The sequence below is a fragment of the Uloborus diversus genome, chromosome 8 (genome assembly GCF_026930045.1).
Source record: "Uloborus diversus isolate 005 chromosome 8, Udiv.v.3.1, whole genome shotgun sequence".
In the NCBI taxonomy this organism is placed as follows: Eukaryota; Metazoa; Arthropoda; class Arachnida; order Araneae; family Uloboridae; genus Uloborus; species Uloborus diversus.
The window spans coordinates 104,242,940-104,270,591 of NC_072738.1; the positions used below are offsets into that span (position 1 = coordinate 104,242,940).

The 27,652-nt window shown below is 31.4% G+C and overlaps 2 protein-coding genes across 2 annotated transcripts in view; one reads left to right on the plus strand and one right to left on the minus strand.

Moving 5' to 3' along the window:
- LOC129227250 (transmembrane protein 214-A-like) overlaps positions 1-5,155 on the minus strand; it is a 57,685-nt gene extending 52,530 nt beyond the window's left edge. The window contains exons 1-2 of the mRNA XM_054861766.1: positions 4,904-5,155; positions 1,658-1,848 (exon numbers count right to left, since the gene is read on the minus strand). Of these exons, the coding sequence (XP_054717741.1) occupies positions 1,658-1,848; positions 4,904-5,024 (312 nt within the window). The 5' untranslated portion in view covers positions 5,025-5,155. The remainder of the gene's footprint in view (positions 1-1,657; positions 1,849-4,903) is intronic.
- A 266-nt stretch (positions 5,156-5,421) lies between these two features.
- Positions 5,422-27,652, plus strand: part of LOC129228054 (rab3 GTPase-activating protein catalytic subunit-like) — a 388,943-nt gene continuing 366,712 nt past the window's right edge. The window contains exons 1-13 of the mRNA XM_054862687.1: positions 5,422-5,551; positions 6,414-6,466; positions 7,671-7,746; positions 9,248-9,389; positions 12,198-12,279; positions 13,071-13,190; positions 14,111-14,276; positions 16,440-16,539; positions 23,279-23,357; positions 23,780-23,848; positions 24,136-24,209; positions 25,780-25,872; positions 26,833-27,032. Of these exons, the coding sequence (XP_054718662.1) occupies positions 5,528-5,551; positions 6,414-6,466; positions 7,671-7,746; positions 9,248-9,389; positions 12,198-12,279; positions 13,071-13,190; positions 14,111-14,276; positions 16,440-16,539; positions 23,279-23,357; positions 23,780-23,848; positions 24,136-24,209; positions 25,780-25,872; positions 26,833-27,032 (1,278 nt within the window). The 5' untranslated portion in view covers positions 5,422-5,527. The remainder of the gene's footprint in view (positions 5,552-6,413; positions 6,467-7,670; positions 7,747-9,247; positions 9,390-12,197; positions 12,280-13,070; positions 13,191-14,110; positions 14,277-16,439; positions 16,540-23,278; positions 23,358-23,779; positions 23,849-24,135; positions 24,210-25,779; positions 25,873-26,832; positions 27,033-27,652) is intronic.

A 27,652-nucleotide genomic window follows, 5' to 3' on the forward strand; every position in this document is an offset into this window, starting at 1 on the left:
TAGAAAAAAAAAAAAAAACTAGCATTAAGACTTATTCACTTTACAAATAGACACTGCTTGCCATTAGGGAGAGACCCTACCTATTTTGTTGCAGGGGGGGGCCTAAAATGTATAGATCCGGGCCTGCTCTTTTTAGCACAATTCCTGTGTAGCCACGACATATTGCAACTGAAAGAAAAGTCTTTGAACTTTTCTACTGAAACTTATTTTCATTGAACAGAGTACAAAAAGCTATCTCAAATAGAACAACAAATGAAAAACAAGTTTGGAGAATAAAGAGCAGCATCAGCTTTATGCTGCTGTTTAGTTAGTAAAATGCTAGTCTGTCATCAAAGCATTAAAAACATTTTTGGAAAGCTATCAAAAAGAAAAAAAGAAAAGGAAAGAAATAATAATAATAATAAATAAATAATAAAATAAAATAATTTGCTGAAGAAAGTTTAAAAAAATAAACTAAGTGGTCAACTTACAAAGGGTTTTTTACAATACTCCAAACCAAATTTGGTGTTCATTAGTGGTCAAGATAGACAGGTGGTCAAGTTACAGAGGTTTTCCTTTATTATATAGATAGGACTAATTCCGTTCCTGACAAAAGCGGTCAACATAGACAGGTGGTCAACTTTACAGGATTTACTGTACCTTAATTTTCGCGAAAATAAGTGCTTTTACAGTCTTGGAACAATAATCGCTTTGAAATCTAAAATGTTCATCCACGGGACATCCTCGGCAGCCAGAAAAACAAAGGAGTTACAAAATTGGCGGTTATCTCTAATTCATATACTTTCTTTTTAAGTCAAGCTCTATTCAATATAAATATTGACGAAGTATGAAAAATACGATGATAAACAAACTAATGGAGTCTAGTAGATATAATGTATGGCGTCAAAACGATATATCAGGTTAGCTCGTATTTTTATGAGCTTTATTTCTCATTGTATCCGCTGATGCACTTGTTTAAAACTTGCACCAGTCAAATTCGTTTGAACCTTGATTCTTTTTTTTTCCGGAAGTTTATTTAAAAGTAGTTTCCTGAAATCGCTACAAACTACTTATTTTTTGTATCGAACTACTCGCTACACTACTTTTTTTAAAAAGTAGTGCACTACACTACAAACTACTAAAAAATGTAGCTACTACAGTAGCGTCGCTACTTGTAGCGCGCTACTTCCAACCACTGAGTAAAACAATTGATTTAATAATATCTAAACAATGAATACAAAAGCTAAAAGTTACTTTTTGTGCTAAAGTGTTTTGTAAGTAGATATATAAAGTAAAACAAATAATTATGTTCTGAAAATTTTGACAGTTCTGCTTATTTTATAAGTTCTAGTTTTTGTTCCTGAATTTAAAAATAAAATAAATAAATGAAACACAAAAAGTAAGGGGAAAGGGTTGCCCCCCCCCCCGAAATCTCTGCCACTGTACACCAGAATGGGCACACAAAAGAACAAATACTTCTACTTCTTTAAGTAATTCATGTTTCTAAATAACTGAAAGATCCCTTTAAAAGTGATTCAAGTGCACTTTTTTGATGAAAACTACATTTTATGTTTTAAAGTTAGATGACTCTTTTTGTTATTGCATTGATTTGATTAAAATAAAAGTTGAAACAGAATGTGCACTAAACAACTAAACATAGAAAACATGGTATGCTTACAGAATGAAATAATTCCTCCATCTTCACTTTGGATGATGTAGATGTTGGCTTTTTCTCTTTTTTTTTCTTTGACTGCATGTTTTTTTCTTTTTCTTTTGTTGTCTCAGCAACAGTTATTTTAGGTTTAGGAATCTCCTTCTTTTCCTTCTCAAGAAAAGCACTAAAAAGGGTTTCACTTTCAGAAATAGGACCTAAAAACAGAATAAAAACTTCATTTGGAAGAATATCAACCACAGAAAATATATTGCTTTATAAACCTACTTATAACATTATTTCACACTAAAGAGAAAATCTCTAACTTACACTGTACAAGTACTATACTCATATTGAACATTGACATACAATATGTCAGGGGTGTACATAATCTGTCCAAATGCCGGTACAAGGTTTGAGGAGTAAATTTTGCACACAGCCTTCATAAAAAAAAGTAAATAAATAAAGAAATTTTGCATTCTTGCTGCTAGAAATTTTTAGTTTCTACTAATCTGAATGCAATCAATTATACTATTTGCAATTTATCAGAAAATGGAAATCACTAATTTATAACACTGATGGCTTTTTACATCAACAAATATAAATTTTGTGTCAAAATTTTGAAAAAAAGGGGGGGGGGATTTTATGTGAATATATATATAGTCAGCCTTTTATATTTTTATGGTTCCCTTTCTATAAAAGAAATTTGGATCTGGTGCTGATATCAAGTAGGAATACATGTATGCATGATGTCGGTCTTCAAGTATGATGAAAACATGGTTTGAGAAACAAACCATATGATTAAGTTTTTGCATTTTGTAGAAATCTAATGACCAGAACATTTTTTATGGCAAAATTTATTTACTTTCAGATTCAGGACCGGCTTAAAAATCTTGGGGTTCTGAACACCAAGTTTTTTAGGGGTCTCCTAAACTAAAAGAGTTTGCAAATTTCAGCTAATAGGCGTGGTTTGAATCACAATACCAAAATATTTCTTAGAGGAGAACAAATTGTTAACAGCCCCCCTGAAGCATTTCTTTCAAGTACATCATACAGAAATTAGGCATTTAATTTAGTTAGACTATGTAAGAAATAATTAAATTTAACTCATAGAGTTGTGTTAAGCATGATGAAAGTCATGTCAGAATCAAGATATTTTTGTACTCAATATTTAACAAAGCACCAACAGCCAGAGACATCCTATGACATAATGGCATCAGGGGCAAACATTGCCTGGAGACAATCTGTTGAATAAATTTTGACTACAGAGGGTCTCAAAAAATTTGATCTGGCCAACGGCCCAGCAATATCTTAATTTGGCCCCACGTACATGTTCTACATGCAAAATTTGAGCCTTCAACAACTTTCTGATTTGTGTTGAGATTCAGATTATATAAATAAGGGGGGTTGATACCATTGGGGGGGGGGGGGGAGGGGGAGTCATGGAGTAGTCTACATAGCCATTGAAATTTTTAGAGAGTTGTTTTCAACATATTTTAAATTTTTTGAAAGGAAGGGTCAATGTTCTTGAGAAGTCACCGGGATATTTAAAGAAATTAGTCAAAATTGATTGCTGGAGATTAAAATCAAATTTAAATTGAATTCTAAGTGGAGAATTTTTTGCACTTGCAACGCTTCATTTCTACTTTATACAAGGGAATAATTAAGTGCAGTATCCCTATGTTCTTCAGAAATTATGATTAGATAGTCTGAAAATTCACTAAACATAAAAACTCTTGGAAAAAGAAGAGTTGTGTGCTCCCAATCAAATTGAACCCTGGACTGAGCTATCACTCAAAAGGTACCACAGAAAGCAAAATCATGGAAATATGAAGAAGAAAATTGAAAAAGAATGGGATACAAGATACAATCAATCATGGGCGCCCATATGCAAAATTTTAAAAGGGCAGAACTCAGATATTTTCCCCAGGGTTTAGCAGGATGCTTTCCCCATGGAAACTGATTTCAGTACAGATTTAGAGTTATTAAAGTTTGACATTTTTAATAACTTATTCATTTATGGCTGGAGAAGAAATGTTCTTACATTTTTCAAAGAGAAAAAAGTACTAACAGTAAGGAAGTTCTAATTTCTAAGTTGGGAGGGTCTTGAGCACCCAGTTGCCCCCCTATATAGGCGTCCATGCAATCAATTAACTAGATCTCAGTGGGGGATACAAGGGGAGAGTCCTGGGGATCATGACCTCCCTAAACCATCAACAACAGCATCCATCCAAATTGTGTTAAATCCCTTCATGTATAAAAAATAAATTCAGTAGGCTTTTCAATCCATGAATTATTTTTGAAAATAAATATTTGATGCTTATGAAATTAATTTGCAACATTTATCGCCAATTTAATGCTCTAATCTCGGCCGATTTTGCGCTTTTTATTGACCCCCCACGCAGTTTCAGAAATTTTTCAAACCGAAAACCGTAGATGCATTCAGTGGGGGGGGGGGGGGGGGGATTTTTCAGCATGACCCCCCTTACAATGATTTTCTGTATCTGTCTCTAATGGATTTAGAGATGAGATAGCTAATGAGCTTGTTAATGACTTTGAAAAAATCTGTTCACCAATAAATATGCATAAAAAATTTTCGGAAAATTTTGCAATGCAGTCGAAACAAATCTTAAATCTATGATGAAATGATATGATATAGAGAAAAGTTTGAACAGCTTCCTAGTGGCAGACTGCATGATGAGTAAACTGTATAGAAATAGTAATCGCTGGGCTTAAAATCAGTTGAAAACAGGCCCGGATCTACGCATCCACAGACCCTACAGTGCAGTGTGCAGACGGGGGGTGGGGCATACGGCCCTTAGTGACCTAAAAGTCCAGTAGGCAGTTAGGGGCCCTGCTGATTTTTTGCAGGTGGGGGGGGGGGCAAATGTAGAGATCAGAGCCTGGTTGAGAATCAATTATGACAGTACTTCACTTTATATCGTAAATTTGTTTAGACATTATCTATATATTTGTGCAGTCATTAAATTACACTGACAAAAAAAACTTCTTCTGTTAAATGGATTTCATACTGCGTTGGATAGTTGCAGATATGCATCAAGAAAAAAAAAAAAAAAAACTTTTCCTACCGGTAGGAATTAGGAGATAAATAGTAACAAAAAAATACACAAAATAACTTTCACCCTTTCATTCAAATCAAACGCAAACAATGATCACAAAGTAATTGGCAATCCAATTAGTCATTTCCTTAATTTAGTCATTCAGAATTTACAGGAAAAATGTCGAAAAAAACTGGTAACTGGTACTGCTTACCTGATGTTTCAAATGCAGGGTTTTCTTTAGCTTTTTTATCTTTAGTTGCCTTTGAACCATCATTTTTGGATTTGGTTTTCTTCGATTTCCCTCCAACAACCTCCCACTGGCCACCAGCCATAATTTTTGGAATTCTCGTCAGTTTGAAATTTTAAGCTTACTTCCCACTTTTCCTGCGCCTATCGCTAAATTGAACTGAAAACGATGACAGAATCACATCGACGAATCGACAGAATGCATCGCTTCCGGCAGTCACTATGCACTTAGTGCCACAACCTCTTATAATAATGAGATTTAAAAGGAAATAATATTAACATTTAGCAAACTGCTCCATAATTACATAAGAATAATTGGCATGATTGGAAAAAAAAGTAAAAATTGTAGAAAATATCAATTCTGTTTTCAAAATGTATTTAAATGCTCTTTGTCAACTCAAAAGCTGACCTTTGTATATCTCCTTATTTTTCATTGAACGTTTGGCAGCACTTTGACAGTTCATGTATTACTTGTAAACATTGTTTATATTTTGTTTTGATTCGTGACTTGTGGACTTGTGCATATTCAGTAAAACGTGTATTATAATATTATTCATAGTTTTAAACATTTGTGAAACCATTTGAGTAAATGAGACGAATGTCATCAGAAGAGGTTTGTCCCTTTTCAAATATTTCATTCTTAAAAGATTATGCATCTTTGTGAATTAAGTTTTAAAGTAGTTTGTATGTAGGATACATTTTTTTTTAAAAACGCATATAGTCAACTCTATTTTGCTGTATTTGTTTATATTTTCATTCCTTCATATATTTCAATATGTATAACCTATATATTACAGAATTATGCACCAAAAAATAACTAATATATATATTATATTCATAATTCATAGTGATGTGTCATTCAATTTAATATCATAGATAGATTTTTTTTCTGACAAGCATTTCAAAATACAATAAAAGATTGTCAAAGTGAAAATTTGTAACTAGATAACCGAAGTATATCTTATACATTATCTCCAGCACCTGTTATCTGCACAATCCAGAGCAAACGTATTTTTATTTTTTAATGAATAATTACACAAGGGGAGTTATGTTTAATCTGGGGTTTTAGAGTTTTATTTATTCTTTTTTTGGGGGGTGGGGGAGTCTTTTCCCATAGTTTTTGCTTTAATTACAATTGATCACACCACCCCTGTGAGTCCCCCTCCCCCAGGGGGTGGGGGAGTCTTTTCCCATAGTTTTTGCTTTAATTACAGTTGATCACACCACCCCTGTGAGTCACAATTTATGATAGAGCAAAGCTGCAAGCTATTTTTGAATTTAAATCAACTAATGAATAACTTTGTAATTGCTTCTTCAGCAGTTTTACTTTTGTGTTATTTTAATAACTTTAACTTCTTCTTAGAAATCATTGTTTTCTTATCACTGAGATTTTTTGAAAGAATAGCATTCTTTTGTTTATTAAGTTTTTAAACAGGAAGACCTTTTGTCCAACATTGATTTCTTTTCTTTATTAGGATCAAGATGTGTTTGAAATCACAGATTTCACCACTGCTTCTGATTGGGAAAGGTAAGCAAGCATTTAGAGCCAGAAATAGTGGAATGTATACTTTAGAATTTATTTTATTTGTTATTAATTTATGTTGAACTTGCATATCTTTTTATTTCTCAAACATTTATCCACCAAATGTGTGGCGAGTTAAGTACTTGCTCGAGTGCTTACCTGCTGGCAGCAGCAATGTGTTGCTTTTATTCTTTAAGATTACTTTGTTTTGTAATTTTGTTAGTAAGTAGATTTTTTATTTTAAAATGTTTAACGTATTGAATTACTTTACAAGATGTTTGTGGCCAGAATAACACCTCAACACTGTTTTACAATCTATTGTTCTATGTAAATATCATCAAATCTACTGTGGTGTGCTTTAATTTTGTTTCTCAATAAATGAAAAGGTTTTGATTGTTGTTATATATTGACAAACTGTTTTATTGCAATCAAAATTTTAATGGCTCGTAGTGAACAGTTTATAGATATACTTAGGCTTGCCAGATTTTTGAAATGTTCAACCGGGACAGCTGAATGACCCCCCCCCCCCTCTTCCTCCAATGTCGACAGAATTCAAAAAAGTACACAACCCTAGCTGGTTTTTAGTGTTATAAAGGGTATTTTGTACTTAATGTGCTATGAATAAATAGTTACTAATTATAAGCTAAACCTGGAGTAGTTATAAATGACACAAGCAGATAAATTTAAACATTTTATTTCTTACATGTTAATATTTATAATTTGCTTTAATAAGAAGAAACACTTTGAAAGGGGAATAAAAGTTGGAACAATATTTCATTCCTTAGGACATTTGTAGAAAGGTTTTTTGATTTTAATCTTGAAAAAATCCTCGAAAGCTAATCTGATATTAGTTTTACAAGTTAATGTTTCAAATGAAAAAGTAATTATCCTAAATAATCCTTCACAGTAAATTATTTTTAGACTTCTTTGGTCATCTGTAATCAAATTTATGTTTTTCCAGGACGTGAAATAAACCTACCGGGACACCGAGATTTTGTCTGAAAACCGGGACTGTCCCAGACAAACTGGGACGTCAGGCAAAGCCTAGATATACTTTCTGTGCATAAAATGCATTTAAAGTTTTGTAATTTTTAAACATAGCTTATGTTAAACTATCATTATGATGAACCATCATATGATGTTTTCTTTGAGAAAACTATTTCAAATTGGAAGGATCTGCTTCAAAAGTTTCTAATATGTTTTGTTTCAGGTTCATTGCTCGAATTGAAGAGGTTTTTCATGAATGGAAATTACCACAGCATACATTAGCTCAACCGTTGAAAAAGGTGTTGTTAATTTTTGCTTTCCTTTATATTTTTAACACGTTCTCATAACCTATCTTTTCCCCCAATTTTTTAACTTCAGAAAAATGTTAACCCGAAGTCCATAGTTTTGTTCTGTGTCTCTAATTATGAGCTGCACTTGAAAATTTTCCAGAAGTCTGTTTATTATGCATGTGAACTCATAGCCTTCACATTATTAACAGGACACTCTAACCAACCCAGCCAATGTGTCTCCACTTCCGAATACTGTGCATTGAAGAATACATCATAAAAACAGAATAAACTTTTTTTTTTTTTGACAGAACAACGAAAACGTGCATTGTCTCTTTATTTTTTTTTATCGAAAGTGATGAAAAAAAATCTCGATTGAAAAAAATTGATCAAGTATTGAATGGAATTATGGCATTGTCAAAAAAAAAAAAAAAAAAAAATGATTTGCAAAATGTATATATGATGATAGTGGACAGGTTGTTTTTCCCTCAATAATACTATACTAAAAAAAAGCAACTTTTACAGAGTTACTTTTCTTTGCTCAGAATTCATTTATAAAAAACTTGCCGATAAATTTATAATTAAAATAAAGACATTTTGTGATAAAACTGTACATAAAAAGAAGAATCTGGAACTTTCTGAACAGAAGCTAGGTAGTGTTCTATGTAATCTTCAGGACTGCTTTTCATCAAGAATGAAAGTACAAGAGAGGTTGTGATCCGTTTAGCATTTTATTTAAGTGTGAAGTTTGAGACTGTCTGACTTCATTCTGAATAATTTTACCCGTTGTTGTTAGGACTTCAGCAGTACTGTGCCTTTTGTATGAACATAGTATATTATTTTGCACACATGTTTATAATAGCAAATAGTTTAAAAGTACCTTTATTTATCTAAGACTAAACTCTGCTTGCCATTGTTTTATCAATTCAGCAATGTTATTTTTAATTTATTGATGTTATCATAATGATTAAATTAGGAAATATTTTGTTATTAGTGGAATTTCTTTGTAACTTTGAGATGTGAGCAAATTTTTGCTACAAAAAATACTTTCATTTGTTTGATTATGTAAGTATAGATAAATTAAGAAATAAAATTGCTACCTACATATATTATAAGAATGACAAACAGAGTTTGGTCTTAAATAAAGATACTTTAATCATTGAAAACTATTTCTATCAGTTCTTGTTGATCAGTTAAAAAGTTATACATGACTATTAAAAACATATTGCCTTTTACATTGTTTGAGTTAAAATTAAGTTATTATTAATTAATTGGATGCCTGATAGTAAAAAGAAGAAAGAAATTAATTAAATAATTTAGGAGCTTGCAAATTTTAACAAAAGGCTCATGCACTCATGTCAATCTCTTTATGTAATTTACCATGGTCATAATGATAGTAGCATACATTGACCCGATTTGTGAGTGCAGATTGACAACTTTTCCCCTAACGTAAAGAGATTATTAGTATTTTAGCATTTTAAGATTATTGCTACTTAATTTTTTGAATTTGCAGGGTGAACTCACTGATGGAACATGGCTTGAGAAACGAGAACAGCTCATGTTTGCATCGTTCCAATTTGAAGCTGTACATCATCAATTAAAGCAAAATTCTGCAGATTATGATTCACCATCAAACCTTGAAAATGATGATGAAGGTATTGTCTTGTCTTTTGCTTTCATGTGAAAGAGTTAATAATAAAGCATTACCCTTTTCCCTATGATACTAGTACACGTGTTCTACTTATAAAAATTCCCTTTTGATACTCATGCCAACTGTGTAGAAAAACATTTAAAATTAATACTATTCAGGGCCGGCTGTAGTAGTTCTGCCACCCTAGGCGATATTGACAAGTGCCGCTCCCCCCTGATTGAATAATAATAATACTAATATAAAATAAAAATAATAGTAAAATGTTTAGAATTAAAGAGAGATTCTAGTTACATTCTGGTAGACTCTTTAAATTATATTTTTATTAACATTAAAGTAGTGTATCTTATGATGCTGAAACAGATATTAATATTTTCAAATAATTTTCAAACCACGCAATTTGCCACCTCTAAAAGTAAAGTGAATTTCTAGTTTACTTCCGAATAATGTTTTGCATATCCAAGCACTCATACACACTCTAAACTATTATTATTGTTATTCAGTAAGTTACCGCCCTATAGCCAGGGCTAAGGCAGAAATATATGAAATACACCGCCAGCTCAGTCAATTTCAGCCGAGGACTGCAGTTTCGTGCTTATTAGCACTCATCAGCCCGGCATAGGAGTGACTGAGCTGGAGGTGGAAAACCTCTTAAGAAAGCCAAGAGTGCCAAACAAACTGGTAGCTAATACTGAATTAGCACTGACCAGACGAGTGACCGAAACAGTGGTTCGGTTCGACTCGAATTTTGAAGGCAAAGGCAGGTATATTCAGTAAGTTACCGCCCTATAGTACGAAACTGCAGTCCTTGGCTAGAATGGACTGATCTGGCGGTGTATTTCATATATTTCTGCCTTAGCCCTGGCTATAGGACGGTAACTTACTGAATATACCTGCCTTTGCCTTCAAAATTCGAGTCAAACCGAACCACTGTTTCGGTCACTCGTCTGGTCAGTGCTAATTCTGTATTAGCTACCAGTTTGTTTGGCACTCTTGGCTTTCTTAAGAGGTTTTCCACCTCCAGCTCAGTAACTCCTATGCCGGGCTGATGAGTGCTAATAAGCACGAAACTGCAGTCCTCGGCTGGAATTGACTGAGCTGGCGGTGTATTTCATATATCATTATTGTTATTATTATAATTTAGCATTGAATCAATGAATCTTAACACGCTGAAACAGATATTCATACTACATTTTCGAAAGAATTCAATTTCAAAATTTGCCGCTCCTAACATCTACCACTCTAGGCGGCGTCCTAGGTTGCCTACCCCAAGAGCCGGGCCTGACGCTATTCCTTATTATTACAGCTACGTCAGTATAGGTTTTATTTTATAAAATAATATGTTTTAGACCCATACATTAACTTTTATAATTAAAACTTTTATGATTAAAACTCATGAAAATTAGAAGCAATGTATAAGGCACAAAAACGAACGGAAACTTATTTTGAGAAAGATGACTGTTTTGTGTCATAAGTGTTTAGCACTATGCATGAAAACAGAAACATGGAAATGGTTAATAATTATTCTTAGACTGGTTGAATGAGGTCACCATGTAGTTTAAATACTTGATTGCTGAACATGTAGAAGGAAAAAGAAAAACCACTTTTAAAAACTTTATTTCAAAACTGTACAATGCAACTGTTATTAAAATCAAATTTTCCAGTTATTAAAAAAAAAAAAAAACCCAGAAAAAACACTAATTTTGTTGGAGTTCAATAAAATGGAAATTAAAGAGTTAAATGAAATAAGAATCACTCTAAAATAAAATTGTTTTGTTGAAGCTCTTCTCTAATGTTCATTTTATGTAAAGGTTGAGAATAAGATTTAACTGGATAGTGTAGCATGGCAGGCAAACATAATCCTGCGAGTTAATTCAAAAAATTATGTTTCTGACGATATTTGTTAACATCCTGAAATAAATGCTTTTCATCCAGCATGTTCTGCAGAGTGTCAAGTTCCAACTTCCACCCTCCCCCTTCCCCATGTAGTTTTTTTTGGGGGGAGGGGGGTAAGATGTCTCTGAAAACTCATTATTTGAATAATAAACCAACTGAAAAGTTTCTGATAAATGGAAACAAAAATGAAAGTTGATTCGCTCAAATGCAGTGAACCCTGATTTTACGTTTCTCCGAATCTATGTTTTTCATGTGTTTTCCATCAGGTTCCAGTTCTTCCGTACACTAATAATGTTAATTTATCCCAGATTGTAAGTTTCATATTTATGAATTTCCCGCGTTTTAGGTTTTCCCTGGGAAGTAAAAAAAGAAAACAATGTTCTAAAATAAGCAATATGTTTCTTTTGCGCTTTAAAAAAGATAATCCCTGTTGTTGAAAGTTAATCAATGAAAACAGAAATGCTACTGCTCCACCCATAGAAGACCTTATGGACTTTTCGTCCACCAATGAAGATGTATACGAAGATCCATAATCATCCCCTATCAATTCTTGCATTATTGCATTGAAAATCTTACAAATAGTGACAGTAACACAGCCAGAAGTAGCCCTTTGAGTGGTGGTTTTGATCATAACCGCCCAAATATGGGCAGAAACAAGGCATAAGGATTTGAAATATGTGCTAAAACCAAGGGTTTGGGAAGGATTTTAACCAAAAATATTAAATATTTGCCTTATTATGTTGCTATATTGTTACAAATACATTTAATAGTTTTATGTAGAACAAATTTTTCTGTTCTACTGCAAAGTCAATGATCTTTAAAGCTTTAACTATATGCTTTTCAAGCATAACAATGACTGTGTATTTTTTGTATTAAAGCCTTTTGTCTTTAAATTATTGCTCTGCTATTTATTTATTAGGTGAACCACTTCCCTTTTGCTTGATGGACATGATGTCTAGGGAAAATGATTTTCCTCCTAAAGCTCATTGCCTTGTTCGATGGTAAGATTTTTGCTCTATGTATTTGTATGGAACTTTTTTCATATTCTGAGAGGATTTCTTTTTGAGTCAGATTCAAGTTTTTTCAATTTTAGTATTTCTGTTGAAGGAAACCAATTTATGTATTGTTCTTTTATTTATGATACTGTAGTTTTAATGTTTATACCATTGTTGACAAATGTTTCTGTTTTGCAGCTGGAGAAAAGTTTAAGAACACAGAACTTGTCCATATAAAACTTAAATTTGTGCTTTTGCTTTGTAGACTTTTCTACCCCTTTGATTTAAAAATGAGTTACTTAAATAGATAATTTTTAAAAATATCGTTGATTAAAAAATGTTATTGAACTTCTTAAGTTTCAGTTTTTGATACACAATGTTTACATTCTGGACTTGATTTTGTAATGCTCTCCCAATATTCTAAGTATGTAAAACAAGAAATAAAAGCGTCAAGTAGCACGAATTGCTGATTACTGCATACACATTTTTCAGTGTTACAATGAATGCCTTTTTCAATGCAAAAGAAATGAGCTTATGGATGAAAAAAATCCATAAGTTAAATTTTTTGCCTTGAAAAGGGTGTTCCTTTTAACGCCAAAGTGTGTGTCTGCAGAAATCTGCAATTAGTGCTATCCGAGGTTGTTATTTCTTATTTTACGTTTTATGCATAAAGATATTTATTTAACTTATTCTAAGTATGATTCGTAGTTTCGTTACAGCCTTTTTTATGCTAGTACTTTTCATGTGTTTGCAAGTTTAACATACAAATGTTATTCATGAATTCAAAATTCTTTTAGGTATGGACTGAGAGAATTTGTCGTTATTCATCCTGCAAAATCTAATGATGCAATTATGACAGAAGATCGAACAAAAATGCTTTTAAGTTCTGTGTATATAGCTGTAAATAACACTAACTGGTATGGGCTTTTCATATTCAATACACTATTCATTCTTAAAACATTTAGTGTGTTTTCTATTTTAATTGAACATAAATTAGTTTTTTTACTTCATATATCCTGAAATAAAACTACACCTTGTAATTTTCTTTCTTTCCTTCTCTTTAAAGCAATTTTAAGTAAAAGTTTTTTTCCAATAGTTTATTTTAAATTTTACGTATGAAATTGCCTTAAATGTTCTTTTAAAACTTCCCTAAAGGGATGAAATTGCAATTAAAATGAAATCAAAACTACTCAAGCTCTTATTGAATTTCTAAGGGAAAAAAGGTCGAAATGATAAAAAAAAATCAAGGTTTTGTAATTTTTTGTAGAAATGAAAATGTACTTACTTTTGATCCAAAATGCTTGTAATTTTTAAGTATAGTTTAATGAATGGTTTTGCTGTTTTGGAGAAGAGGTTGAGTTTAAAAAAGCATGGGATATTTTTCCGGTTGTAATCAATGTTTTAAATATGCTGATTAAAGCAAAGCTTGTGATTCAAAATTCAACCCCAGATTAGAGATGAAAATAAATGTTTTTTGCAATAACAATAAAGAGATAATGCATTTTAGATTCTGGTTATACTGCTGAAGTGACAACAAACTATGTTATTGATATGTACATTTTTAATCATTTTTACCATATTTTATGCTATTTTATAATGTAATTTTTATTATTCTTGAGTTTTTTCTTTGCCTCCTGCTAGTGTTTTTTTGACTTGAGGGAAAACATACTAGACGTTGATGGCAGTTAATTTGAAAAAAAATCTAGTGTTGGCTTTTGTTGTTGTGACATAGGGGGTGATAGCTTCATATCCTTATTTGTTTTGCTGCCTTTAAATATAATAATGCTATTTATGCGCTATATATCTCGCTGTAATATTTTTATTTTTTGAATTTCAGTCAAGTACCTGTATTTATTCAGCTCCAGCAGATGAGACAAAAGTATTTTTTAGGTGTGTGTGAAGGTGGTGGCATTCGTACCAGTTTTGATATGGTTCACTTGCATCGTGCATTTTCTCAGTACAGTCATTTATCTGGCCTCTTGACATTGTTTAAATCAAAACTGGTATGTTTTCAATTAATACATTTATCTTCTTGACTATATAAGGCTTTCGTGATGTAAAAAATAAGCTAAATGGAAAAAAGAGCTTGAATGAAATGATAGTATTTTATATTAAAACATGTTTAATCAGTTGAATATAAATGTATCACATGCTTTTTTAGGTATCAAAAAACTCACAAACGTAAATAAAAAAATTGATTTTCATTTGCTTCATAACAGATGAGTCATTACTATGCATTAAAACTTCATCTACTATTTAAAGGCTAAAAATAAAGAAAAAGAAGAAGAATACAGTCAAACCTTGATATCTTCATCCCTTTAATGTCTCAAAAAATATTTTCAACCTGCATTTTACATTAAAGCTCTTATGTTCTTTCCATAGATATCTCGAAATTTATTTTTTGCCACCCTTAATGTGTCAAATTTTTTACACAGAAGCAAGTTTTAATTACTGTTTCCCCATGGCAATTTTTGTAGTAGAACCAGTTTTGTAGATGTGCTTGTAGTTTTTCACCCCTTTTCTGGAAAGTATAAGAATAAGGGATTTGGATGTGATAATAGCAGAGTGTGGGTATAAGATAGGGTGCTGTAGTCTTTTAACTTAGTTTTCCCCCCAGAAAATAGGCAGCTATTATATAGGGCAAAGGGGGGGGGGAATAAGTGGTGGGGGGGGGAGTGGCCCCTGAAGCTGTCTTTTTAAAATAAAATTGGCTATACTACTGGTTTTTAATATTACTGAGTAAATAACATCTAAAAAGGTGGAATATGGCACCAAAAATAGGGACGGAGGGCCAAAATAGTTTTACCCGTTCTGTTTGAAAGCTCCATTCTTAAAATTAACATGAAAAAGTCAATTTATTTGAAAATTTCAGCTTTTACTTTCGTGAAATGAATCGTTCCATCCTATAAAAGATTATTTTTCAAGTAAATATTTTTTTTTTAACGCGGAAAAGTGAGAGGCAACACCCCTTTACATTTAGAAGTGAGGGGGCAGTTGCCCCCTGTACGAGCCGCCTATGCTCCAGAGGTTAAATTCTTTGCTTTTTTCTTCGGAACACGTGCTCACTTTGAGGACGGGATCAATTTTTCGTAGCAGACCAATTTTCAAGCAAAACAGGAGAACGTGTTCCTCACCATGCCGAAGTTTTTACCTTTACAAAATGGCTAATGAAAATCTGAAATTGAAAATGCTTGAAGATAAAATTAGAACTTAGAAGTTTGAAGTTTGTAGATGAAAAAAGAAAATTGAAATTACTACTTATTTTAAATAGCTTATTGATCCTTGTGCAAAGGGGTTGCATAGTGCATAAATGTATGTGTGGTATGTGTGTGTTATTAGAGTTGCTAGTGCAATTTTTCAAAACCTTGATAGCTCAAAAACTCGAATTCTCAAATTATTTCCTCTTTGTGAGACATTTAATATTCAAGGATGAAAAAACCCTGTTTCTTGTTTATCATTCATGTATACAATATATTTTTTTCAGCTGAATATGTTTCAATGCTTTTGCACTGAATAATAGCTTATTCTTTTTTAACGCTTTTATTTTTGATTTCATTGAGCTTGACTGTCAATAGTTGTTCTTAATGTTTAATTATTCTTTTAATATTAGAATTAATCAACACTGATGTTTCATTAAATTCTTAATTGTCCATTATTTTTGAATTTTAAAAAGTTTTCTGAATTGCAAAATTTTTTCAATTTTAAATAATATTTGAAAAAGTAACCAAAGAAAATAGGGTATTTAAAATTTGTTTTTTAATGTTATCCCTGACTAAGAAAAAATCATTTAAATTGGAAGAGGAGAGAAAAGTTGCAGTTACTCATGCTTATTTGAAGAACTAAATGTGTCACTAAATCTCTTTCATTGAATAGACTAGTTTTACTTCACTCACTAGAACTGGAACCTACTGTAAGAAATTATGGTTAAAATTATTCTCATAATTTCACATGTACTTTCATTTTACTTTGTGAAATTAAAATAGATAAACGTGTTAAATTTAGGTATCTGTTCGTAAAAAATCAAAACTTTAGTTTTTAAATTTCTATTTTGTAACATTTAGATTTTACTGTGTTTAAATTCTTTTAATGTTTGATCTTTGTTGCAACTGGTAATTTTATTTACAAGTGACGTCCTCCAGTTATTAAGCATATAATTTTATTTTTAGGCATCATCAACATTGGATGTCCCACCTGTATCTCTATCAATTCGATTTACTTATGTATTGCAAGATTGGTCTCCTTGTAGTTGGCCACAACCGCCTCCTGGTAACTAATCTACTTGAAATTTAGAAATACTTCAAGTTTTGTCATTTTTTAAGTTTGACTGAGAATGTTTAAACTTTAAATATAAATGTGAATATTTTTAATTATGTGCAGGATTTTTTTTTTTTTTTTTGCAGTACAGTTGAGTCTTGGCTTACGCGAGGAATGCGTTCCAAGACTCCTCGTGTAAGTCAAAATTTCGGGCTGTGAATAAACGTATGCATACAAATTTTTTAGAAGCATACCAAATTCTTTTAGGCACTTATAAACACCCCTCAAACTGCTTTAAAGCATTCCTCAACTATACAATAAAGTTTTGTTCATAAAGAATTGAACTTTTACTGTATTAAAAAAATAAAAACTGTTCAACATGAAATACAAGATGCCATAAATTAATGATCAATGGGAGGGATAGACATAAAATAAAACAACACGGTACACACAGTATGCAGTTATAATAAAATGCTGCACTATAATAGGGCTGTACAGTGAATACAGTAACAATATTTATGAGTTAAAAAATGATGATTTATGCTCCATGATAAGATCGTTATTCTTATCTAATAGATTTAAAAAAAAAAGGTTTCTTCTTTTCTTTCATAACGTTTCAATTTATGGCAACAGCCCCTCTTTCTGACCTATTTAATCCACAGTACAAGGGCAGCTTCCATTTTAATATTTACTCTGCTAGACTGCTCTACAAGCTACAGTATTGAAACTAAGTTCTGCACTTTTATGGATACCTTTTCTTTTTAATTTTTAATTCTACAGACGGAAGATTCACTTATACTTATTGTCGTGTTACCATCGACGGTTTTTTTTTCCGTAGTTGTTCAAGCATATCGAGAATCTTAGCCCTTTTTTTTGTTATTAGAAACTTTTTTTATCTTTTCATCTTCACAAACTTTATATGAAGGTACCACTATAAGGTGCCATTATATTTCATTAACTTTAGATCAGTTTGGTGTGGGAACTAACGTTGTCACTCTAGCAGTGATGTTCAAAGGGATGTAATAACATTCACGAAATCAATATTTAGGAGTCAATAACGAATCCGATACTGCCTTCCAAAAAATTCGGGTTAGCTCAAAAATTCGTTACTCGTGAAAAATTCGCGTTATAGCTATTTCGCGTAAGTCGAACCATGTTGTAACGGGAGTCAACTGTAATCTTTAATCTCCTGTTGGAAGGTAGAATTACTAACATGGAATGTTTCCTTTAAACTATTCAATTTAATCTTTTAGCATTTTATGTTATGGATGCATGTGCACTTTGCACTATTGTAAAAACTTACTCTAAATTTGTAATAGCCAACTAGCCATAAGGATCTTATATTTTCCATTTTAGTGTGGTATGCTATTTGACCTACTGAATGAAAATGTGTTGGTAATTATTTTGAAAAAAATGCATGCCTGATTAAAAAAGGATTCTTTGCCCACATTGATTATTCTTTAATAAGGAAAATTAAATGTTTGTTTAATCTTTTCTCAAAACATGTAGCTCTTTTACATGCCGCCCAAAATACCAAACTAAATTAGTACATTCAAGCACGTTTATGGTCTAATGTATTATTTGACATGATTTTCATAGAATGCATATGGACTTTGTCTGATTATGCTGCTAACTGATGCAGTGGTGTAGTGAAAGGCTGCGTCTGCATTTGCACAAATCATTTGTAGTTCTGAATACTGACTTGACGTCTTTGCCTTTACTTATTGTCTCAAAGTAATTATCATACTATAATTACAATTTCAAGAAGAAACCTTCAGTTTTTAGATTAATTTTGATCACAGCTTGAAAGTTTTTACTTGTTTTTGTTTTGAAAACTTTGCTAAAATTGTATATTAAACTAAAATTAACTTTATTTTTTACTATCTTATTACCTGATGCCACCACAGATTACAGATTTTTTTCTTTAGACTTTAAAAATTCTTTTTTTTATATATGTATAAAATTATTTTTTTATTTTTGAAATTCATCTATTGCATTTTTTTTTTTTTTTACATTTAAGAGTCATTTGTTACAAACGTTATCTACAATTTTTCTTCCACCAAAATAAGGAAATCATTTGAAATTGTATGAAACCTTGTAAAAAAAATTTCATTCATTCAGCAAAACATTAGTTCTTGATTAGAGAATAGCTCCTTATGGACGGATATCAAAAGGTTTCAATTTGTTTTCCATAAATATGTGTATTATTTATAAAAGTATGATTACATTACTTCTATGCTTTTATTATTACATGTTATTCTTACAGCAATTATTATAGTGCTATAAAATTAAGATCAAAATTGTTTCAATATAAACTTTTTTGTTTTGCCATTATTAGTCCAGTCATTTGGTTGAAAAAAAGGGGGTTACCTGGAAAGTTTTCCGGGAGTTTTGAAAATTGGATATTTTATAGATTCTGATGTGCTCTTTTCGAATTTCCGATTTGCCACCTCGTATCTTTGCCGCTCGCATGGCCATATTGAAAAATGGCGTCTAAAGCGGTATTTTGACGACATCTCTTTTCTGACTTATTTTGCGACAAAAAAAATTGTATACAACATTAATTTATGCATTATATATATACATATACATACAAAATTAAGCAAGAAAAAATTTCCTTCAATTTGTATCATAATTTTTTTTTTTTGCAAAATAAATAATTTAGGCGTACGAGCGCCGAAAAGTGTTATTTAACAGCATTTCCGCGTAGATGTTTTTGATGGACCAGAAGTTACACCGGTTCATCGTCTTCAGTATTGATTGAGATGCAGTGGCGGATTCAAGGGGGGGGGTCATGGGGTCCTCTACCCCCCGCAACAGTATTTGAATGTTTGCTCGAAAAAAAAATAAAAAAATTGATTGAAACCATAAAAAGTGCATACAAGGGGGGGGGGAATCATGGGGGTCATGACACCCCCCCCATCAAAATCTGCGACAATACTTTGTAATCTGTTTTGAGGTTCTTTGCATTAAAGTAGTGAACATGACTGCTTGAAAAAAAAAGAAAAGCCGGACCAAAACCACATAATAAGAAACAGTAAATAATTTTTCAATTTTTTTTTTTGGGAGGAGGGGGGGGGGGGAGGAATTAACTGTCATTTATAATATATGTATTTAAATATGTAGACAGTAAAATAGCTTTTCTTGAGACAGTTAGTCTGTGGCGCTGTGTTCAGGAGCCAGTATAATGAAAAGCAACAAAAAAGTGTCTGACGCCCGATCGATTTTTTTTTTTGTTGCAACAAATTTAATCAACGATGATTAAATTTGTTGTATGGTTAAAACTGTATCTAAACTGCAGGTATCGCTTCAATTAATAAAACCTTTGAGTGTGTAAATGTTTTATTTTATGTAAAGACTCTGTAGATTATAATTTCTTTCTGTTGTAATTTTTCGTTTTTAGCCGTGCTGAGTTTATTTTTAAATGTGCTGTAAATAGTTAATTAGTTTAAATCAGTGTTTTGGATTTAGTATCGTGCAGGAGATGTAAAATTGGAGCGTCATGTTAGCGCAAAACCTCATTATACCAAGGGTCTCGTAAACTAGCCCACCGTATTAGACAGAAACCCTGTCGAAAAAAAAACGCGTTTGTTAGAAAAAACTACATATAACAGGGGTTCCCAATTTATTCGGACTCACGGCACTCTTTAACGAATTACAATTTTTTCACGGCACCCTAATCTATTTCAATTATACACGCATATTGAAAATATGGACAGCTTGCAGCATCCCTCGCCCCTCCTTACGGCACCCACTTTGGAAACCCCTGACCTATTACAAAAACATTGAAGCACTTGGGTGACAAAGCAGCGTAGTCTCTTTTTTTGGACTTTTGAAAAAACTGATGACCCCCCCCCCCCCCGATGGAAACATATCTGGAGTTCCTGTATCAGACTCTGAGACTGCGATGGCTTCGTCAACCTCCAATATTCACAATTGGAATTCATCAGTCGGGCAGTAATTTATCAAGTCAGAATTATATTTTAAGAATATTTAATTTTTTTTATTAGATTTTCGCAGCATGTTTTACTTTTATTTTAAGGGTTGTTTTACTATTATTTTAAGTGATGTTATTTTTCTGCATACAAGATGGATGCGTCGAGTATCATACAAATTTATAATCTAAGATGGATATGTGTCAAGTACTATACAAATATGTAATCAACCAGGGGTTTTGTGATCCGAAATTTCCGAAAACTGAGGTGTCATTTCTGAAAATTTTCGGATTACATTCTAAAACTGAAAAATTATTTTAATTGAAAACTTTTTAAAATGATTTATCAATGATTTCGATGATTTTTGTAAGCATATTTGAAGAGCTTTTATTGTTTCTATGAATTTTGTTTGTATATTTGAAGAGTTTTTACAGGGGGTTACAGATGTTGTTTGTAGAAGAAATTTTTTGTGCGTAAGACTACGTTCTTGAGCATGACCCCCCCTAAAATGAAATCCTGTATCCACCCCTGTTGAGACATCATGCAATTTCTTCGGCATCATCTGCGATGGGATCATCAAATTCATCATGAGCTTCTTCGTTATCTATTGCATCAGTCGTTTGCTCGAAAACAGTCTCCATTTCTTCCTCTTCACCGCCATCATGTGATGAACTTTGCGAATTCTCACAATTACCGCTTGTACAATTAGTATACATAACGGAGCATTTTAACCCGACTTTTCTGCATCCACAGGCTTTTTGACATCCTTTTTTGCATTTGCAAGAAATAAGTCTTTGTAAGGATTATGGAGCTGGGTATTCAAGCGTCATAACAGAGAAATTAACCAATTCTTATTTCTATTCCACCCCTACAGCTTTGGATTTTTTCATTCCCACACCACTGCTAAATCTGGTGATAGGATTGAAAAGAATGTTGTCTTGCTGCTGCTTCTGTTGGAGGTAGTGACGAAATATTAAATTTACTTTTATATGCGGATTTTACGAAGCATTCATATCTGTAGGCGTTTAAAGTCATGTTTTTCTTGCTTTTTTACTTTTCACTTCACTGTAACCGTATAAGTCAAGAAGGAAGTGTTCTCCAGCTTTAGCAATGATCTCTGGATCAGCATTTGCATTTTTGAATGCTTTAATAGACTCGCTTAAATTTGGATTTTTTCGAAGTACATTAATAAATTTCGGTTTTCCTTGATTGAAAAGGGCACTTGTATCACAGCCACTAAAGGCATGCAAGAATAAAATATGATCTGCGGCTGTCTTACTGTTGTATACTGTCAGTTGTATATATTTGTTGTGAAATTTTTCCTTTTCCTGGTTTGAGCATATATATGTTTGATCGCTTTGATAGAGCTGTCAAAAGAATAAGAAGATCTACATCTTTGCCTACAACAATTACGTAATATACTGATGACGCAGACTGAAATATTCTATTGAGTTCTACTGGTCAAAATTTCAGAAAGGAGGAGGGGGGGAATCCATGTGGTGCCTGGTAGGAAGAGTCGGTGTTTTAGTGCTGATTGGAAGAAATGACTGAAATGGAATTTGGCTTCTGTATTGCTCCGTCGCTCATTTATACCACAAAAAGAATTTTACTTTGTGGATTGTCAGTTTTTATGCACCTAGTAAATAACTTGTAAATTGATTGAATTGTGTTAATACTATATGCTTATTAATTAAACTCTGCGTTTTTTCCATGTGTTACGATAACTAAACCTCGAAGAAGTGTGGGAACAACTTATTCTGCAATAACGTGTGTTGAGTAATAATTTGCGGCTCTCGTACGTCGAAACTATTTATTTTACGAAAGAAATTGTTCTGACATAAATTGTAGGAAATTTTCTCTAGTTTAATTTTGTAAAATATGTTTTTATGAAAACATAAGTCAGAACGGAGTTATCCTTAAAATACCACTTTTAGATGCCATTTTTTCAATATGGCGGCGCGAGCGGCAAAAATACGATGTGGCAATGTGGAAATTGGAAAAGATCTATCAAAATCTATAAAATAACCAATTTTCAAAACTCCCGGAAAACTTTCCAGGTAAAACTACCCGATGACTGGACTATATTAGGTACGTCTTTAACAGTGGTTTTAATACTTTCTTAGGATCCTTATGCTAAGTACTAGAAGTAAAGTATTTGTTTTAAATGTCCCATAATATTTCCATGTAGGTAATTTATTTTGCTATTTTAAAAGTTTTTTTTTCAATGCAGTTCACTTGATATTTTTTGGAACTGTTACTTAAATTTAATGAAAAAAAAAGATTTTTAATTTACAACTTTAAATGTTTTAAATATTGCATTCTATATAACCAGACAATTATTTTCAATTCAAGTAAAGAGAGGATACCATTATAATTGGTAATTGAATACCATACATTGTCGCCACTCTACCCTGTAAAAGGAATTTTAAATAATCTTTAAAACCAGTTCCATGTTTTCTGTGCTGCCCATAGAAGATTAGAAGGTGGTGTGTGTTTAGTCTTAGAAGGTTAATCTGTATCTAGATTTAGGTACAAGATTTTTATCATGACCTTCCAGGAATGATAGGCTAGAAAGCTTCTTTTCTCTAAATTTTACCTTTAAAGCATGTTATTTTTTAAATTAATATTTCTGGGTGAAAGAAGTTGAAATGTATTCAGACACTCAACTTTCTTACTAATTTATTTTATGCGTTTGTTCTAAAAAGTTTTTATGTGTTTTAAATATTAAATTTTATATTAATACTTAAAATGTTTTGTTTAATGAAGTAAAATGAATCAGTTACTGAAATAATTTATAAAACCTCACAAAATTTTAGAAATTGATGAACTTGGTGAAGATATAACTCCAACTGATATTGGTAGACTACCCTGTGGTGCATTAGAAGATCCAGTTCTGTAAGTATTTCTAAATCCTGTTTAGTTTTCTCAAAAGTTTAAATGCTTAAAGATATCACTCATCTAAAACCTTTTTGATGTTACATGTTTTAAACATCATTTCCCTGTAAGTGATGCTGCAAAGTCAGGTTTGACATAAATCTAGATAGTTGGGAAACTGTGGTATTTTTGGACAAAGCAATATACTTCTTATTTCTTTTCTAAAATTTAAAATTTAAATTTTATAGGCTGCTTTAGAATAAACCTAAATGTACAGTTATTGAGATTAATTGCAATTTTTAAGTGTTGTAATCATGAACTCATTATATTTCATGCTTTTTAGAGCAAACAAAGCTTATAGAAATTGTTTTTAGAATTAAAAAATACATTTTTTTTTCATATTTTATTGTGTGTATGGGTTAAGAACAACTTTGATTTTACAGGGAGTTTCATTTATCTGTCACTTGGCCATATTTATTTGAAGATGCAATTGTGGATAATGATATTCATTCGTAAGTAACTTTTTAACATTTTTCAAAGGAAACTGGTACATTCTTGTAATGCATGGTATAGGACATTTCATAAAGTTTCTTAAGCATTATTCAGGGCAAACTGAATTAATTTAAAGTTTAACGTTCTCTTTTTAAAATGTAAAATGTTAAGTTAATTAGTTGAAAATACTTCGTACTTAGTTATTTCAGAGTATGTTACTGAGATCTTGATTTATTTTCTATTTTATATCAAATTTTGAAGAAACTTCATTTCTCAATTACATATGTAAATTGTGTATTCTTTTTAGGGATTTGAATCCTGTTTTATCTCCTAAATGGTCCATGCGAATGAAAACGTCAGAGAAACCAAGTTGTTCAATGGGTGATTTATGTTTTTATCTATTGCTTCATTTTTTTAAAGCATTGCTTGATTTTAAACTTTATGTTACGGAGTTAATTGAAATTCAGTAAAAAAAGTTTTGTTTGTGTGTACAAATATTGTTTTATTCTTTTTAAACTAATGTAAAATGTGAAGTAACTCATAACTAGTTATTTAAGTTATAAACACAATGCATAACTTTGCAATCATATTGATTATTTTATTTATTTTTTACTATTTATTTGAAATGTATGTCTTTGTGAAATTGAAAACTTAACGCAAGTCCATTAATTTCACTATTTTTTTTATAAAACGGCACTGCTTATTGACTTTTTCCCCAAACAATTCACCTTTTGATTAAAAAAAAATGTTGTCCTGAATAAAATATCAAGTATATACTTTACTAAACATAGCATCATATTTCTCTTCCAATGAACAATTTTTTTAGCGATAAGCATTCAGCAACATAAATGTGCATTAAAAAAAGAAAAGATATTTATTAAAAATGTTTTTAAGAACTATTATTCAATTTCGCAGAATATCTATAAAATTTAGATTTTTGATCTATCATCTATTTTTTGAAAAACTAATTAAATAAATTGGTGCTCATTCAAGTAATTTTTCAATTAACATCTACTTCTTTATGTATTGTGTATTTTAGGATCTTTCCATTCATGTTTTGTAAGATTTGGATAAAGTTGTTTATGAATTAAATGTGGATTTGCATATTTTTAAGAAAGCAACATTTTGAAATGTTATTTTAAGCGCTACTTGATATTGAAATTTATTCCATTTTATTAATTTAAGTTACATTAATTTAAGGAAAATTTAACTTGAAAATATAACTTTTATATACTAATCTATAAATTGTGCTAATAGATGAAAACTTAAATCTTGATTTATTGGTTTAAAAAAGTTTGAAGACATTGATGCAAATTAATTTGAATGTATTCTATATAGTGCTAGAAGATAAGGAATAAAACTAAATATGAAAATAGAATAATTAGAATATTTTATAGTGTTTAGTACAGTACATTTTTAAGGTCTAAAAGGTGTGCTCTGCCATATTGTTTCAGAACTCATTTGCTGAATTCATTTATTAATTCAGGAACATTTTTGAGAAGATGAAGATATACGTATAATTTTCAATTAAATGTTACCATTGATAGAGCTTTACTACTCATAACAATATGTTTCAAACAAAACAGCGTTGTCAAGCAACTTGCTTACTCATTATCTTCAACTGAGTTTTATAGCACAGGTCATGACCTAAAAACTTGAATATGAGTGTTGCCATTTCATCATCAGAGATGCAAAATAATTCCTTTTTAAAATTTTTGTTGTATAGTTATAATCACAGATTTTTAAAAAATTTTTTTCAATGCAATGAATTCTAAAAGCTTAAATGTAATAAAATTGGAGCAATTGAAATGCAACATTGCAAAAATGTTACATTTATTTGTGTAAATGAAATCAAAGCTTTTAAGAATCATACATACTATAATGAAATGACTAAGCATAGTTTTAAAGAATGTAAATAGTTTTCATGAGGTAAAATATTTCATTTCTCTAGCTGACTATTTGAAAGAATTTGCAATGCTTGCTCAAGGATACGATGCTGAAAATCAACTGCTTGGAAACATTGGGCCAGATGAAGATGAAATTAGTAAGCTTTCTTTTTTTCTTTTAATTTTTAAAATTTTTTTTCATAACTAAGTAAACATATGTTTTGTGTTTTTCATTTTGAAAAAACTCTATTTACTGGTTGAAATTCAGTGATTCTTCAATTAGATGATGTAGTTTCAGTTTTATGATTTAATGTATTTTTGTAATGCACAACATAAAAAATGTCCATCAGATGCAAATATCTGTTTCTTGTGTATTTTAATGCTGACAATGAACAAATCTAGTTATTTTCTGTTGACCACGCACCGTTTTGTCTAAAATCCAATTTGTGGGCCTTTTTTTCTGGGGAGGGGGGAGGATTTGTAGTGACCTCCAACCAGTGGCCTTCTTGTCATTAAAAAAAAAAAAATCTTGAACCATCTGTAAATCTGCAATATGACTTTTATCCACCATTGCTAATTAAACGTGGTTTATACAAGTGTTTGTAAAAGTGGCTTTTTTGCAGCTCAGCACAAAGCCACTTTTACAAATAGTTTTAATGTTTACTTAAAGCACAATTTTTCGTAACCACTTAAAACACAGATTTTTAATGTTTACTTAAAACACTACTTTAATGTTTTTGAAAGACATTAAATGAGGCAAAAGAGAAAGGAGTTTTTTTACTGCCCAAAAATTAAAACTGTTTTTTTTCTCTCTTTTTTTTTTTTTTGAAGAAGAGTTGAAAAACAAACTATCAGAAACTGGAAAGCAAGCCTTGCTGGCATTCAAATTCAGAATGCACTTCTCATATACAGTGAATCTCCTGCAGAAACGCTACCTGATGGACTATTCTGGTTTTGAAATACGAATGACGCACAATTTTTTTGTATAGAATTTTAAAATTTTATTTAAAGTACAGAAAAAAATTTCAAATTTGCTGTGCAATGTAATAACATTAAGTACACTTGATTCTCATTTACTTAAAGCTAATTTCATATGGTGCTTTATCACTTTAATTTAGGTAATCAGAATATAACTCAAGCACTTGATAAGCTTGCACAGCCAAATGCTGTTCCTTTACCAAGGCTTTCTTCAATTTTGCCGCAGCCGAAAAACAGGCGACAATCAGATTATCAGCAAAATATGATGATCAGTGAGGAAGTGTTGATCAAAATTTTGCAGTTCATATTTCCGGATTCAGCTCCTACTCCTGTTGAGCCTGTAAGTAGTGGCACCCTTTGTTTTTTCATGATATTGAAGAAAATTATTGTAGAATGTGCTAATTTGACAAAAAAAAAAAAAAAAGGAGAGGGGGGGGGTGGAAGGGTGGTTCAAAAGTACATGTAAAAAAAGTTTCTTCTGGATAACAGGACACCTCTCAATATTTTTAGGCTTGTGGATAGTAATATACTTGAAGAATTTTAGCTTCCTATTTCAACTGAAAGAGGGTGCTCAGCCTCCAGCCCAAACTTCATACCTATGGAGAGGGGAGTTAACAAAATACATGGAACTGAAAAAACAATGCTACACATTATCACACACACTAGTACTGTCTAACCACGGATTGTATGGAAAGGCAAACATCCGGTTTACACGCGGAAATGGAAGCATCTATTAGTTTTCAGGGATGTCAGATTTTGCAGATTTATGTTAGCCTCTAACTTAAGCAGAGTCTCATTCAAATGAGCGGAATATGCGCATAAAATTTTTATTTTTCCCCTCATTCAGATGGAGTTGCCTTAACTGGATGTTTGCCAATTCCATACAATCCATGGTCAAACAGTAATATGTGAATACATTGCAATAAAATAATTATTTACCCGAAAACAGCTGGGAAAATT